Source organism: Ammodytes marinus (assembly GCF_949987685.1).
Source record: "Ammodytes marinus genome assembly, chromosome: 13".
Lineage (NCBI taxonomy): Eukaryota > Metazoa > Chordata > Actinopteri > Uranoscopiformes > Ammodytidae > Ammodytes > Ammodytes marinus.
In genome coordinates this window covers 18984246-18998311 of record NC_137217.1, presented here as the reverse complement: position 1 = coordinate 18998311, position 14066 = coordinate 18984246, and the positions used below count along the sequence as shown (strand labels likewise).

General features: G+C 41.6%; 1 protein-coding gene across 2 annotated transcripts; it reads right to left on the bottom strand.

The window, feature by feature from the left end:
• Positions 1–110: 110 nt before the first annotated feature.
• stx17 (syntaxin 17) lies at positions 111–9845 on the bottom strand. 2 transcript variants are annotated; one of them, XM_080040278.1, is made up of 7 exons: positions 9700–9845; positions 8991–9177; positions 8815–8880; positions 6901–7221; positions 6095–6145; positions 2932–3018; positions 111–803 (listed from the first exon to the last, which is right to left on the bottom strand). In XM_080040278.1, exons 2-7 carry the CDS (start codon positions 9111–9113, stop codon positions 549–551), a joined length of 903 nt encoding a protein of 300 aa, XP_079896404.1. In that variant the 5' UTR covers positions 9114–9177; positions 9700–9845; the 3' UTR covers positions 111–548. The 2 variants fall into 2 exon arrangements, with proteins under 2 accessions (XP_079896404.1, XP_079896405.1); XM_080040279.1 differs by having other exon boundaries at positions 6901–7218.
• Positions 9846–14066: the final 4221 nt, after the last annotated feature.

The following is a 14066-nucleotide window of genomic DNA, read 5'->3' as shown; positions in this document are numbered from 1 at the left end:
TGTAGAATGTAACACCATAGTGACATTAGGTAAAAAACATTTACTCCACAAATCATTCTTATTATAGTCTCAGTTGTAGGCCTGCTCATGACTGATATTATCAATAATTTAGGCGTGATTTTTGGTAAAAGTAAAGAAAAAATAACCATAGAGAAAAAAAAAATGTTGGCTCCAGGATCCAGTTTTTGTTAGTGATTGCATCTGACAAAGTGGTTGGGTCTGTTAAATTGAATTAATTTAGTAGCAAGATGTGCTCATAGCCACATCAGGCTGATCCGACCACACACTAAAAGCTGTAGTGTAAATTACTAGCATACTTGGCTGTTTTCAGAATAAAATAAAATAAACATTTGTGTGCATACAATTAAATAATTATTTCACCATTCCTATGACAAGGTACCAGAGTCTTAAGTCTGGTTGTTATTACATAATCGTTTTACAGTGGCTTGCTTGGTAACCACAAAGCTTGTTGATGTGGTCTAATATTAAGTGTCTTTAAGGCAACGTGAGTGCCATTAGCTTTCAGTGGACGGATCAAATCATTTGGGTCATTTGTCCTTGCTGGACTCTGGTTCGATTGCTAGTTGTGGTGGCGGGCCCGTCAGTCGTTTCATCTGTAGATCCACTCGTGCTTTGCTGTGTTTTTGGGCCAGGTTGCCCCCGGCAAACCCCAGGGCGCCCCCTCCCAGAGCAGCGGCCACCCCTGCAACTTTGAACCCGGCCAACAGGCCCAGAGGACCTCCTATTGCACAACCCAGCAACGCCCCAGCAACCGGCAACACCGCCAACTTGTAACCCACAGCCTAGAGAGAGGGCAAGAAGAGATGTTCAAGTTTAATATCTCACACACACACACACACACACACACACACACACACACACACACACACACACACACACACACACACACACACACACACACACATAGAGGCATCAGTACTTTGTAGCTTCAAGACAGTCTGCGATAGACTTTGAATGCATCTATCCTTTCATGATCATACATCGACCCAAGGAAGGAGGGGTAAAAAAAAAAAAAATACACACATACAAGCCTCCAAATGAAAATCAACACTTCCATAGCTGCATCAAAGCCTTTTTCATTATCTTCATTTAGGTGAAATCAGAGAGATGTGGCCCGTGTGTTATTAAGGCTGTTATCATCACGGTGGAAGGTGCTCTTTGCTGATGACAATTAATGACAGAGGCACGCACGCGTTTCATTAACACTCCACCATTAAATTAATCTAGTTCAAAAGCTAGCGTTGCTGTCTCCAACCCTGTGGCAGTCCAGGGAATTTTAATTTCATCTGAGTTAAAAGGACTCTGGGCGCAGGTTGTGGAGGATGGAGGTAATGTGGGTCTTGTGTGAGAGTGTGTGTGTGTGTGTGTGTGTGTGTGTGTGTGTAATGCGATTTGACCTGATGACAGATTACAAGCTTTCAAACACTTTAAAACATCTGACATCCCTCATCTCCTTCATGTCCCCACCCCCTACTGCCACCTGTCTAATTAGCAGCCCAGACTACATCTACCATCAACCTTAGGGAGAGGTCAACCTTTGTTTGGGTGAATTCAATTACAATTTTTTTAAAGGAATTAATTTCAGAAATGTTAGGACTAAAGATCAAATTGTTAAAGGGGTTGATGCATCTTAAGAAAATTGATTTTATAGCCTTCCTTTACTGGTATTAATAGTGCAGATTTTTTTTTTTGCCGAGATTCGGATTTATTAGTCTGAAATTCCTGCTGCCACACAATAAAGGTGAATGGTAATGTGCTCATACCTTGAAATTGCAAAGTATAACAGTATTATATTATTATGTATAATGATATACTGTATATTACAGTATTTTTTCCTGAGATAGTGTTTTTAACTCTGGATAATAACTACAGTCAAATATAACAACTGCTTGTAGTGCACATTATCCAGAGTAGTGAGAACAATGTGTCTGGAAAGAGACGTTGTTGTTAAATGGGTTAAAAGGGTCTATTTAACAACACAAAAGAAATGTAACCCGCCTCAATGATACTTGGTGGCAGAAATCTCAGTAACAAAGATGAATCAGTAACTGCATGTGTCTCTGCCTCTAGGAGTAAGTGAGAAAATGTTTCTTGTTGTTGTAGTGTGAATTCTGATGAATATACACCCGTGGCATAAGACTGTAGACACAGCTATGGAAATAGTGTTTTTTATTCCAGGTTATTTGCTGTCCAAATCGCAGCTCTGTGTCATCACCATCTCAGAGTCTGTTATTAAAGACTAAATGTCTCCACACCTTCGTTATGTTCCTCAAAGTGCCAGCAAAGTACAGATCAAAATAGACTTATTCATCAGACGGATGAGCTCTAATGCCAAACAAAAAAATGCTGATAGTCAAGTTAGAGAAAAGGTATTTTTTTGGATAACCACAATCCATGGCATAAAACTGATTGCAATGGTGTGTGTGTGTGTGTGTGTGTGTGTGTGTGTGTGTATGTTTAATGTAGAGGGCAAATCATTCTGGGTATGAGAGATGACATTTTAAACAATTCAAGTGTGAAATACATGTGGAGGGCACAGAGTTGTCCTTCTGAGGTTACACCCAGTGTGTAAAAGCTTATTGAATTGATAATGGAAGCTCGAATGCTGTTCTTTAAAAAATAACTATTAAACAGTCATTCAAAACTGCACAAACACACAAACAAACACATGGACTCTCTCGTCTCCCCTCTCATCCCACCACTCTATCACTCTTCATCCCCTTCACATCCTCTCCTCTCTCTATTTCCTTAATTGCAGCTTTCCTCCGTATTCGAATGGATCAATAGGGACAAACGCTGTGGAATGGCTTGGAGGCAAAGTGCCATCGATCTCCCCATCTCCCAAACACCACACACACACACACACACACACACACACACACACACACACACACACACACACGGACGCACCTTCCCCAGGCTCTTGGTCCCCTCCACCACATTGGCAGCGGCTGTGTTGACGTTGTCCTCAATGCTGTCAATCTTCTCCTGCTGGGACTGAGGCACAGGGGTGAGACGCACATAAACACATATTAACACACACACTCCAGTGAGCATTTGCACACAGGCACGTGCACACAGGCACGTGCACACACACACACACACACACACACACACACACACACACACACACAACCTGTTGTGTAAGAATTTTCTTTTTGTTTTGTTTTGTTTTTATCCGTCCAAATACTGCTCTCTGAGTGTGTGTTGAGGGCTGACGGTATATTCAAAGGAGATTTCACTGTGGGTGGGTGGAGTTGTTTGTGTGTGTGTGTGTGTGTGTGTGTGTGTGTGTGTGTGTGTGTGTGTGTGTGTGTGTGTGTGTGTGTGTGGGGCATTGTGTAGATCTCATGAAATATTCAGAGTGGCAGCTGTCTCTCTCCATGTGAGGGCTGGATGGACACAGTGACCAAACAACATCCAGGGCACTTTTTCTTCTCCATCTCCTTTTCTTTCCCACCCTTTTTTTCCCTCAACACCACTTCTCCCTCTTTCACCTCCCCCTGTTCTGGGCTGAAAGCAAAGTTATTTTACAGATTCATCTTTGTCCATTTTCACAACTGTCTCTGAACACACAACCATGTCAAAGCTCCCCGTTGTTTCTGAGATATTTTCAAAGACGCTGGAACTCTTCTAACCACACTACTCGGGTTCCTTTCATTTTCAGCACTGATGATTGTTTTCTCGATATATCGTTAGGGCAATGCAATTATGAAAATAGGTCCATTTTCATTTCCCAACTTTTTTGTTGTGTCCATCACCTTGGAACCTGTTTTACCAACCATTTTATAAAACACAATTGTTTTGTAATAAAGGCATAAAATATAAAAAAAAAAAATATTTTAAAAGAACGAAAATGACAAAAACGATGATTCGATTATCACAATAGGTGCAGATTAAGTTTCTGTTGATTCTCCAATGGAATTATGGTTGAAGCTCAAATTGATAAAGGCTAAATAGGTAACACTTTATAATAACTATCCGTTGTAACTCGTTAATAGATCATTAGTAAACTCTTAATTAATGATTATTAATGATTTGTTAAGTGTTTGTTAGCAGTTTGTTAAGGATTTATAACAATGGTAGATAGTTAATATCTTAATAATTGAATCAGTTCATCTGGGAGGTAATCCGAGATTAACTGATCACGTCACGTTCAAGTCCATGACATGCACAGTGTGTATTGAGTTTATTTAAACATATTTGAAAATGGGGCTGCCCTCAGTTGCCCATGCACTGTGTATAGTCTATAGCCTATTTCAGCCTCGTCGGTATCTCGGATTACCTCCCATATGAACTGATTCAATTATTAAGCTATTAACTATCTACCATTGTTATAAATCCTTAACAAACTGCTAACAAACACTTAACAAATAATTAATAATCATTAATTAAGAGTTTACTAATGATCTATTGACGAGTTACAACGGATAGTTATTATAAAGTGTTACCGCTAAATATTTTCTGATTAGGTGCTTTTGTATGTCTACGAGTTTTTAGGGGAGTTTAGAGACAATATCTTCAACACCAGCTGGGTGAAAAAGGAGATTTTACTTGGGAAAAGTCATTCCACTGAGGAAAACAGTGTTTGATTGAAATCTCTATTCAATGGGTCTTGTGGTGACAATGTTTTAAACTACATTTGTCAAATGTTTTTTTTTCTTTTCGTTATGACCTCATAACCTCAAGATTCTTTTAAGAAATATATTAAAACCTGACAAATTATTTTAATATCTAAGATAAAAGATTGTGCCGGAATAATCTTTTGATAATTGATTTCTGTATTGGCAAAAAAATAATACCTATTCCAGTTTGGGTTAAATGTAACTGGCACTGTTTTAAAGTAAAAGTCCTGTTTTCTGAGTAAATGAATAATATATGAAATACTTCGTATTTAATTATTTAAATATGGTATTTGTAAGTTTTGACCATAGTAGAAAGGATGATTTTATTATAGGTTTTATGAGTGTGCCTTAAAACTCACACAAAGAAAAAACATAGACACGAAGGACACAGACAAACACCGGAGCAGCAACTCACATGACGCATGTACAGAAACAAAACCACACACTCACTCAGTATTTCCACTGTGGCTGAGCACTGGAATATTATTCCCCTAACGGCATCTTTCACCATTAAGACACCACAACAACATGTCTATGCTCTTTCAGCCCCCCCCCTCTCTTGCTTCTATCTGTTTTTTTACCCTACCTACATCTTCACTCTCTCCCGCTTTCTTTTTCAATGTTAATCTCTCCTCCACCCAGCCTCCCTGCTCCTCTCTCTCCATCCCTGAGGATAGAGAGATAATCTGAGCCGTCTGTTCTCCACCTGCTTAGACGTATTTCTTATTCCCCACCTCTCTCTCCCCCTGTGGACAACCTGCCGTCCTCTCTCAACCCCCTCCCCCGCTCCTCTCTCTCTCTCTCTCCCCCGCTCCTCTCTCCTCTCTCTCTCGCTCTCTCTCTCGCTCTCTCTCTCTCTCACTCTCACCCCCTTGCCTTGGCGAAGAGGCCTCTGGGGCCCCAGCGGTAGCCCCTGAGCTGATCTGTGTAACCTTCTCTCAGAGGAGCCTTACCAGGCAACGCAAGCACACATGTTCAAACACACACCACTTCCTGGAAGCGCTATAGGCGACCTGCCTCAGTCTATGGCATTATTTATTTTTTTGTTAACAGGGGTAAACTTTGCACACAAGTAGATGGGAGTAGTGGTAGCAGCCCCGGAAGTACACGGCAGAGTTAACTTGGGGCGACTGTGGCTCAGTTGGTAGAGCGGGTCGGCTGATGATCAAAGGGTTGGAGGTTCGATCCCCGCCCTGCCAACTGTGTCATAGTTGTTGTGTCCTTGGGCAAGACACTTCACCCACCTTGCCTCGTGTGAATGTCGATAGTTAGCCTGCTATCGGTGTATGAATGTGTGTGTGAATGGTAACGTGTAAATGGGAACAGGTCTCCCTTGCAAAAGAGTCTTCGGACTCAATGGGATATACCTGTATAAATAAAGGTAAAAAAAAAAAAAAAAAAAAACCCTACTCGGTGGAAACGAGGCATGTTAGCGTGTTCGTACTCACGTGGACGAGCAGAGAGAACTCCGTCACCAAACCGCTCAGCTCCTTCAGATCCTGGAAGAGAAATAAATCAACCCTAGTTATTTCATTGTGATGAAATCTGCAGCTGCAAGTGCTTCTATACTGTCTGGGATTGACCCAACGAGTGTGAACATTAATGTGTGACAGCACTGTGAAATAAGTGTGTATATAGGTAACAGGTAAGAGGGGTCAATTGCATTAGATGATCTTACATTAGCGATGAATAATGCATGTAACCATAGCAACGTTTAGTACAGACCAAGGACGGAAACTGCTTTCTCGTCATTTGCGTTTAGAGCTGATTTTCATTCCACATAGGCCTGGTTCATTATACTATCTATGGTCTACAGACGTTATTTTGACATGTCACAGTAGGAGAAGTGAAGGAAAGTGTATATATTGGTATTTTACACGCTGGCTCACTGCCATACTGACATATAATAAGTAACACCTGTGGTTATTCTACTATGACAAGTCAAGAAGTCTGCAGTGAAAAAGGCCTATTTTTTTAAGATGTGTAAATTTGGCATTAAAGTCAGTTTATTAATGACAAAAATGTCCTGGGCTGATATAATACATTCATCTCTTTGTTCAAAATCACATGGCAAAGGTACACAAAGGCAGAAATGCTGTGTGAATGGACGACAATGCCACAACAGAAAGGCAAAAAAGCTACAACGCAAGGTTTGTTTTGAAAATGAAAAATAAAAAAGACTTAGAATAATAAGTACAAGTCTTGTATGTTCAAACCATGGAGGAATTGATAAAGAGTCCAGACATGCACATACCACTTCCAGGTTGTCCCAGGACTCGGCTGCACTCTGATCAGCTGGGATCTCTGGAAGGCAGAGTTGAAGTTGCCTGCCAGACGTCGGCTCTGTGTCGACATTGTCATCATCAGCGTGGCAACTGCTGGACACACAGCTGGACAGCTGAGTGACAGCTAGTGGCACTGGGGGGGCGGGGTTAGAGTGCAAAAGCAGGAAGTCTCGAGCTGCGGCCGAAGCCCTGTTTCTGACCGGCTTGACCAGTGACTCCAGAGAGGCAGCGTCTTCTGGACGGACCCTACCGCACAGCTTCTCCATCTCTCTCATGTTAGCTCTCAACTGCTGCAGGGGGCAGATACACAAATAAAATAATGAATATGAATGACAATAACACCATGTTAGCTGGTAACATAACTTCACAAGCACAAACAATTCTCTCTCTTTTGAACCTGTTGCCTTAGTTTGAAAGAGATGCAACTGCTGTTCGGCTGAGCATCCCAGTAAACTGTTCTAGCAATGGGATATGTGTGTGTGTGTGTGTGTGTGTGTGTGTGTGTGTGTGTGTGTGTGTGTGTGTGTGTGTGTGTGTGTGTGTGTGTGTGTGTGTGTGTGTGTGTGTGTGTGTGTGTGTGTGTGTGTGTGTGTGTGTGTGTGTTGGGGTGGGATGGGGGTTTAATAAGGTTGAGATACGAGGCTGGGGAGAACAAGCCCCCTCATCCCATCCTGTGCCCTGAGGGTGACAGGAGGATTACATCCCAGCCATCAGCCCTCCAGGCCGCAGCACGACCCGGGCTCAGGGGGTCAACGTGCTGCCGATAAAACAGCCTGCTAATTACACAACATGAATAAACATACATGCATACGCTTGTCCTCGCGTGCATGAAACTGAAAAACACACTGATTAACACAGAGGCAGTTAGGTCAGGCACCTGTCAGCCTGCAAATTAACTGTGAGCGTAGGAACCTCAAACAAACACAGACCGAACAATCAAACACATTTTCAATAGCAGATATTCATGATAAAACGCAACGACGCTTCTCCCCTGTCTCTCGTGTTAACTGTAGCTGCTGTGGTAAGAGCCTGTCTGTGCCATCCTCTTGGGGGTTAGCTAGGCGCTAGGCTAGTGGATGTAAATGTCAATCATGAATGAAGTACTGTGGAAAGACAGTGTGTCTTCCTGGGAGGAGGGGCAAAGGACAGATGGATAAAAAGGAAGGAATAGAAACAGCAGGCCCATCTACTGTGTATCCGTCTCTATCATTCTATGCTATGGAACATAAGCACACATGCACACCCATCTGAGGCAGAGTATACAAACTTTTACTCTGGATTAACACCGTGCAGACACGGGAAAGCACTCTGCTGTGTGTCCCAGGAGTTTGCAGGGCAATGGTGAGAGGATAGGTGTGTGCTTCCAGGCAACAACATTCTCCTTCAGGCGTCTCACACCAGCCATGTGAACAAGTACACACACACACACACACACACACACACACACACACACACACACACACACACACACACACACACACACACACACACACACACACACACACACACACACACACACACACACACACACACACACACACACACACACACACACACACACACACACACACACACACACACACACACACACACACACCCCTTTTGAGGTTTAGTAACAGCTCTTTTCATGCCCTGATTTCTAGGCAACAAATATCTATACAGAGAGTTTATAAAGTTGGAAATATCTTTGCATATATTTGTTACATGCACACATAAGCAGAATAAACCGCTTTTCTGGTTCTGGGTTTGATTTATTCTGTTGCCTTCAACCACATTTATTTGGCTCCCTCAACTGATGGAGGGATTTAGTTGTCATGGAGATGGTTTGGTTGTTATCACATGACCTTAGAAAGGAGTTTTGGTCTTGGAAGGGTCATGTATACCTGAACAGTTCTGCTGGCATTAATATGCTCCTGGTGAAGGCGGTCCCATTGCTGGCTTTGCTGGTACTGCCAAAGAAAAAGAAGGAAAAAGCGATCCGTTATCTATCCGCAAACAGGAAACAAGAGTGTGGATGTGCAGGTGCGATCATGTGCCGAGGCAGCTTTTCAGTTGTCACCTTCAGTATGTTACTGTGGTGTTTCTGCAGCCTCTCCAGGTCCGTGGGTAGAGCCACTTTAATGAACTTGTGGATCGGTGCCTCAAGGCGCCTCAGTGTCAACTTGTTGCCTTCCTCTCCCATGTGTCCTGCCGGCTGCCCACAGCCAACACCTCTTTGTAACTTGGACACTGCACCTGCTCAGACACTACAAATAGCAGAGAATGATTACAATAAACACATACATCAAATGAATGAACTTTGTGGCACACGTGAGCAAGTCTGTGCACACGTCTAGAATTGGCACCGCCATAAGACTAATAATGATATTTTCTTCTTGCCAACATCCTTTAAGAAAAAAAGAATAACTGAAGTGGGACTCGCTGAGAGTAGTAGAGGCTAGTACATCAATGTTTAAACGATTACTTGTTCAATCAATTTAAATAAAACACCAAAACACTGTGTTTCCACTTTCCAGCTACGAATCTGTGACAACAATTTTCCTCTTACGTGATGTTTTTTCACACAGTTTGTTAAGTCTTTGAATGAGCGGACTAGCAAGGTTAGCTGTTGTGTTTAGCAGTTAAGCTAACAGCTAAAATATATATATATCTTTAGGCGATATTAGCGACGTCAGATCAATGATTTAGTAAGTAAATCTTGAAACACCTGTCTGGTAACAAACACGAGTCGGGTAAACGAAACCAATAGGGCACGCGGATACACTTACCACTTAAAAGTATGATCCAAGAATATTATTTATTTCCTGTGGTGAGCCTCCATGCTATGGAGAAAACAGCTACATTTGCTCATTTCAAGCAACGTCCTTAAATTTGTTCTTTTTCCTGACACTTTGTTGTTTGTAAACAACTCTTTTCCCAGTGCGTTCACGAATAGTTTCCGACCTTCAACCAGCACCCACAGTACGATGGGTTCCTCTTGACTGATTTAACCGAAACGAAAATAAAAGTCACTGTGTTAGGCCTACTTCTACTCAAAAGACAGGATTGATATTAATAATATGTTTTCTCCAATCCATTAAATATTACATCCAAATGCTATAGGTTATTTCTGGTAATTTGGGGTAACATAGTTAAATAACTTTGAATGGTTATAGGCCTACATGTTATGTTATGTAGCCTGTATAATGTACAACCCCAATTCCGAAAAAGTTGGGACGTTTTTTCAAATGTGAATAAAACAGAATGTGATAATTCCCTAATCCTTTTCGACATATATTCAATATAAATCAAATCAGTTTTATTTGTATAGCCCAAAATCACAAATACATTTGTCTCAGTGGGCTTTAAATATAAAACAGTACAAACACATCATATGTATTTGTTTAAACTGATAAACCTTGTTGTTTTTTTTGTAAATACACACATTTTAAATGTTGTGCCTGCAACACAAAAAAGTTGGGACAGGGGCATGTTTACCACTGTCCATCATCCTTCTTTTAACAACACTTAGTAAGTGTTTGGGAACTGAGGACATTATTTGTTGACATGCTGAATGCAAAATTATTTCCATTCTTACATGAAATACAACTTCAGATGCTTAACATTCCAGTGTCTCCATTTTGATATTTTGTGCTTCATAATGCACCACATTTTTTCTCTTGAGCTCAGGGTCGGAGGTTTGATCCCCCGCCACATGTCGAATTGTCCCTGGGCAAGACACTGAACCCCAAATTGCTCCTGATGGTTCAGAGGGCGCCTTGCATGGCAGCTACTGCCATCGGTGTATGAATGGGTGAATTTGGTAAGAAATGTAAAGCGCTTTGGGGCTGAGAAAATCGGCTAAAAAGTGCTATGCAAGTCCATTTACCCATGGCATGCAATGGGCACTAACCCAGTCCCATACCATCAAACGCTGGCTTTTCAACTTTGTATTGTTAACAATCTGGATGGTCCTTTTCATCTGGAGCCCAGACACAACATCCATGATTTACAAAAACTATTTGAAATGTAGACTCATCAGACACAGCACACTGTTCCACTTTCGGCAGTCCATCTCAGATGAGCCCAGGCCCAAAGAAGACTGCAGCATTTGCTTTGCATGGTAGAGTTTTATCTTGCATTTGTAGATGAAGCGACACACTGTGTTTACCGACAATGGTTTTTTGAAGTGTTCCATGGCCCATGTAGTGAAATCCTTTATAAAATCATGTAATTTTTTTATGCAGTGCCATCCAAGGTCATCGCCATTACATTTTAATCTTGGACCTTGCCCCTTAGTGCAGAGAATTCTTTGCAGGTATGTTGTTTTTAAAACGATTTGACTGTTTTCCTCTGCAGTTCTTCCCCAAGTGGTGAGCCTCACCCCATCATTGCTTGTGGAGACTGAACCTTTACGAATGCCCCTTTATATCCATTCCATATCATCTGTTACCAGTTAACATTTTTATGTGAGTAATGTTTCAAACAGGTTTTTTTTTAACCTTGTTTCTGCTTTCCCAATCTTTTGATGCCCCTGTCCCAACTTTTTTGAAATGTGTTGCATTCACTGGCATTAAATTCAGAATAAGACTTCATTTACGAAAAAAAACTATTAAATAGATAGGGTAAACATAAAATATATTGCCTTTGTATTATTTTCAACGTGCGTGTATGTGAAAAAGGATTAACAAATGATCACATTCTATTTTATATCGTTTTACATAACGTCCAAACTTTTCGGAATTGGGGTTGTAGAATTATTTACAACATCATTTTGATCAAATGAAGTGAGATAAAAGTTACATTAAACAGTTACATAATGACAATTAAATCATTCCTCTAGGTCTATTAAATACTTGCCTTTTGGTGGCGAAACCAAACAAAACCCTAGGTAGGTGGGGTTTGTTGAGGGTTTTTGGACTTCACAACCTCAACATTTCCAAACTCCTGGGTGCAGCCCTGCTCTGGTCTTGATAGTATTATTATTATGGGGTCATAGTTTTTTGCTAAAAGGTCATTCTCAAGGTGAACAGGTTCTCCATGTACGGCAACATCTATTAAAGTTGGTGCCCTTTCAAAATGTGTCACAACTACTCATAAGAGCTCAACTATCAAAATGTGGCATTGGAAATCTTTGATACAAAGATTTCCAATCAGGTCCCAGCCGCTGTCCCAACATCATCATTAAATAACACAGGTCTGATTATTATAGGTTATAGAAAATAGATGAGTGACTAGATTTAATTTGACATGTTTACTGAAGTCTTTATTTTTGTCTCCTCAATTTAGCTTTTTCACAGTTGTCAGCATGTACATGCATGCATAGATCCTGTGCAAAGAAACATTAAGTGTGATAGTTTAGTCTGTTGTTGTGTTTTGGGAGAGAGACAGAGAGAGTGAAATGGGGTTCCCCCTCTCCTACTCTGAGATCAGCCTGTGTGAGTGGGTCTATTGCATGTTTCCACTTCTGTTCTTCACCACCTTTTACCTTTGACATTTAGGCCAACCCCCCACACACTCTTCCCTCAGCGGATGCTCTAGCGAGGGGCCACAGTACAACACGCAGTCCCCAGCGATAGGGGATTTCCCCTGGTGTGCCACACATGTCGTGTATGTGTGTGTGAGTGTGCGTCTCTGTGTGTGTGTGCACAACAGTTTGTCTGTCCACTTCCAGGGGACTCCCAGAGTTGCAGACTGAGGGGGAGGAACAAAACTGACAGTCAATGTCTAAATAGCCAGTCAATGTTTCGATCCATGTGTCTGATACTGAGTGAGTGTGTATGTGTGTGTGTGTGTGTGTGTGTGTGTGTGTGTGTGTGTGTGTGTGTGTGTGTGTGTGTGTGTGTGTGTGTGTGTGTGTGGGTGTGTGTGTGTGAGAGAGTGTGTTAAGCCTCAGGAAGACTCAGGTGTCACATGGTTCAGTCTAATCCAGGAAGTTTGTCAGCAGGAGAGGAAGCCAGTGGGGAGCTCCGTTCACTTCTTACCTCATGCATCTTTCTGCTTTTAAAGCAGGTGTGTGAGTGGCTATAAGCCTTTTTTCACAGCAGTAGTGTTGACTTGTCATAGCTGGAAAAGCACGTGTTACTAAAAACATTATCTATGCCCCAGTAAATCATTACAGTGCAGTGTGACAGCCAGACAACGTGCACAACAGGTCCTCAAAACAGCTAGAGGAAATTCAGCCATAATACATAATACATATTTATTATTTACGACTTTTCTACTGAGTCAACATGTCTTCTGTGAAAAAGGCCTATTCAGATCAAAACCTAATGTATGTTTTTGTAAGTCAAAAGCTCTTGCTTCACGTATACATTTAAATTCTTGAGGGGTAATTTTTACCTTTCGGAATGGATTAGGATACATTTTAAACCCAAAGCTGGAAAAGTAGCTGCATGCAAAGCAGCATGTGTTTGTGCGTGTGCATATGTATCTGTATGTGTGCATATACCTCTAATGGGACCTCTAATTAAAACTCTGGGGGTATCTGCTATCTGTCAGTGCAGATCGATCGGCCGGGAGACTGACAGCTCAATGTGTGTGTGTGTGTTTGTGTGTATGTCGGTGTGAATGTGTGTGTATGTATGTTTGTTTGTGTGCGCGCGCTCATGAAAGTTTTAGTGTGTATTCAAAGCTTTAAGCAGCGCTCACGGCCTTCGTGGTCATGTTATTTTACTTGTCACTCAGACATATCACTGTTGTAGAATTAGGATTAACACAGCACATTCATTTGCACACACACACACACACACACACACACACACACACACACACACACACACACACACACACACACACACACACACACACACACACACACACACACACACACACACACACACAGGGTTTAATAGGGATGTCGATTTTAAAGTGCAAATCCTTAATTTTATTACAAAAAATAATAATGTCCTGGGACAGATTGATTTTTGTGTGGCGTCGCATCATACAGTATTCAACGCGGTGCACCACTCCACACTTGTATTCTCAATCTTAACTTTACTCTGGTGCACTTCTTTCTTCTCTCTCTCTCTCTCTCTCTCTCTCTCTCTCTCTCTCTCTCTCTCTCTCTCTCTCACACACACACACACACACACACACACATACACACACAAAAAGAGATTCACAATTTCACAACCACAGTTAGTATCAATCAACT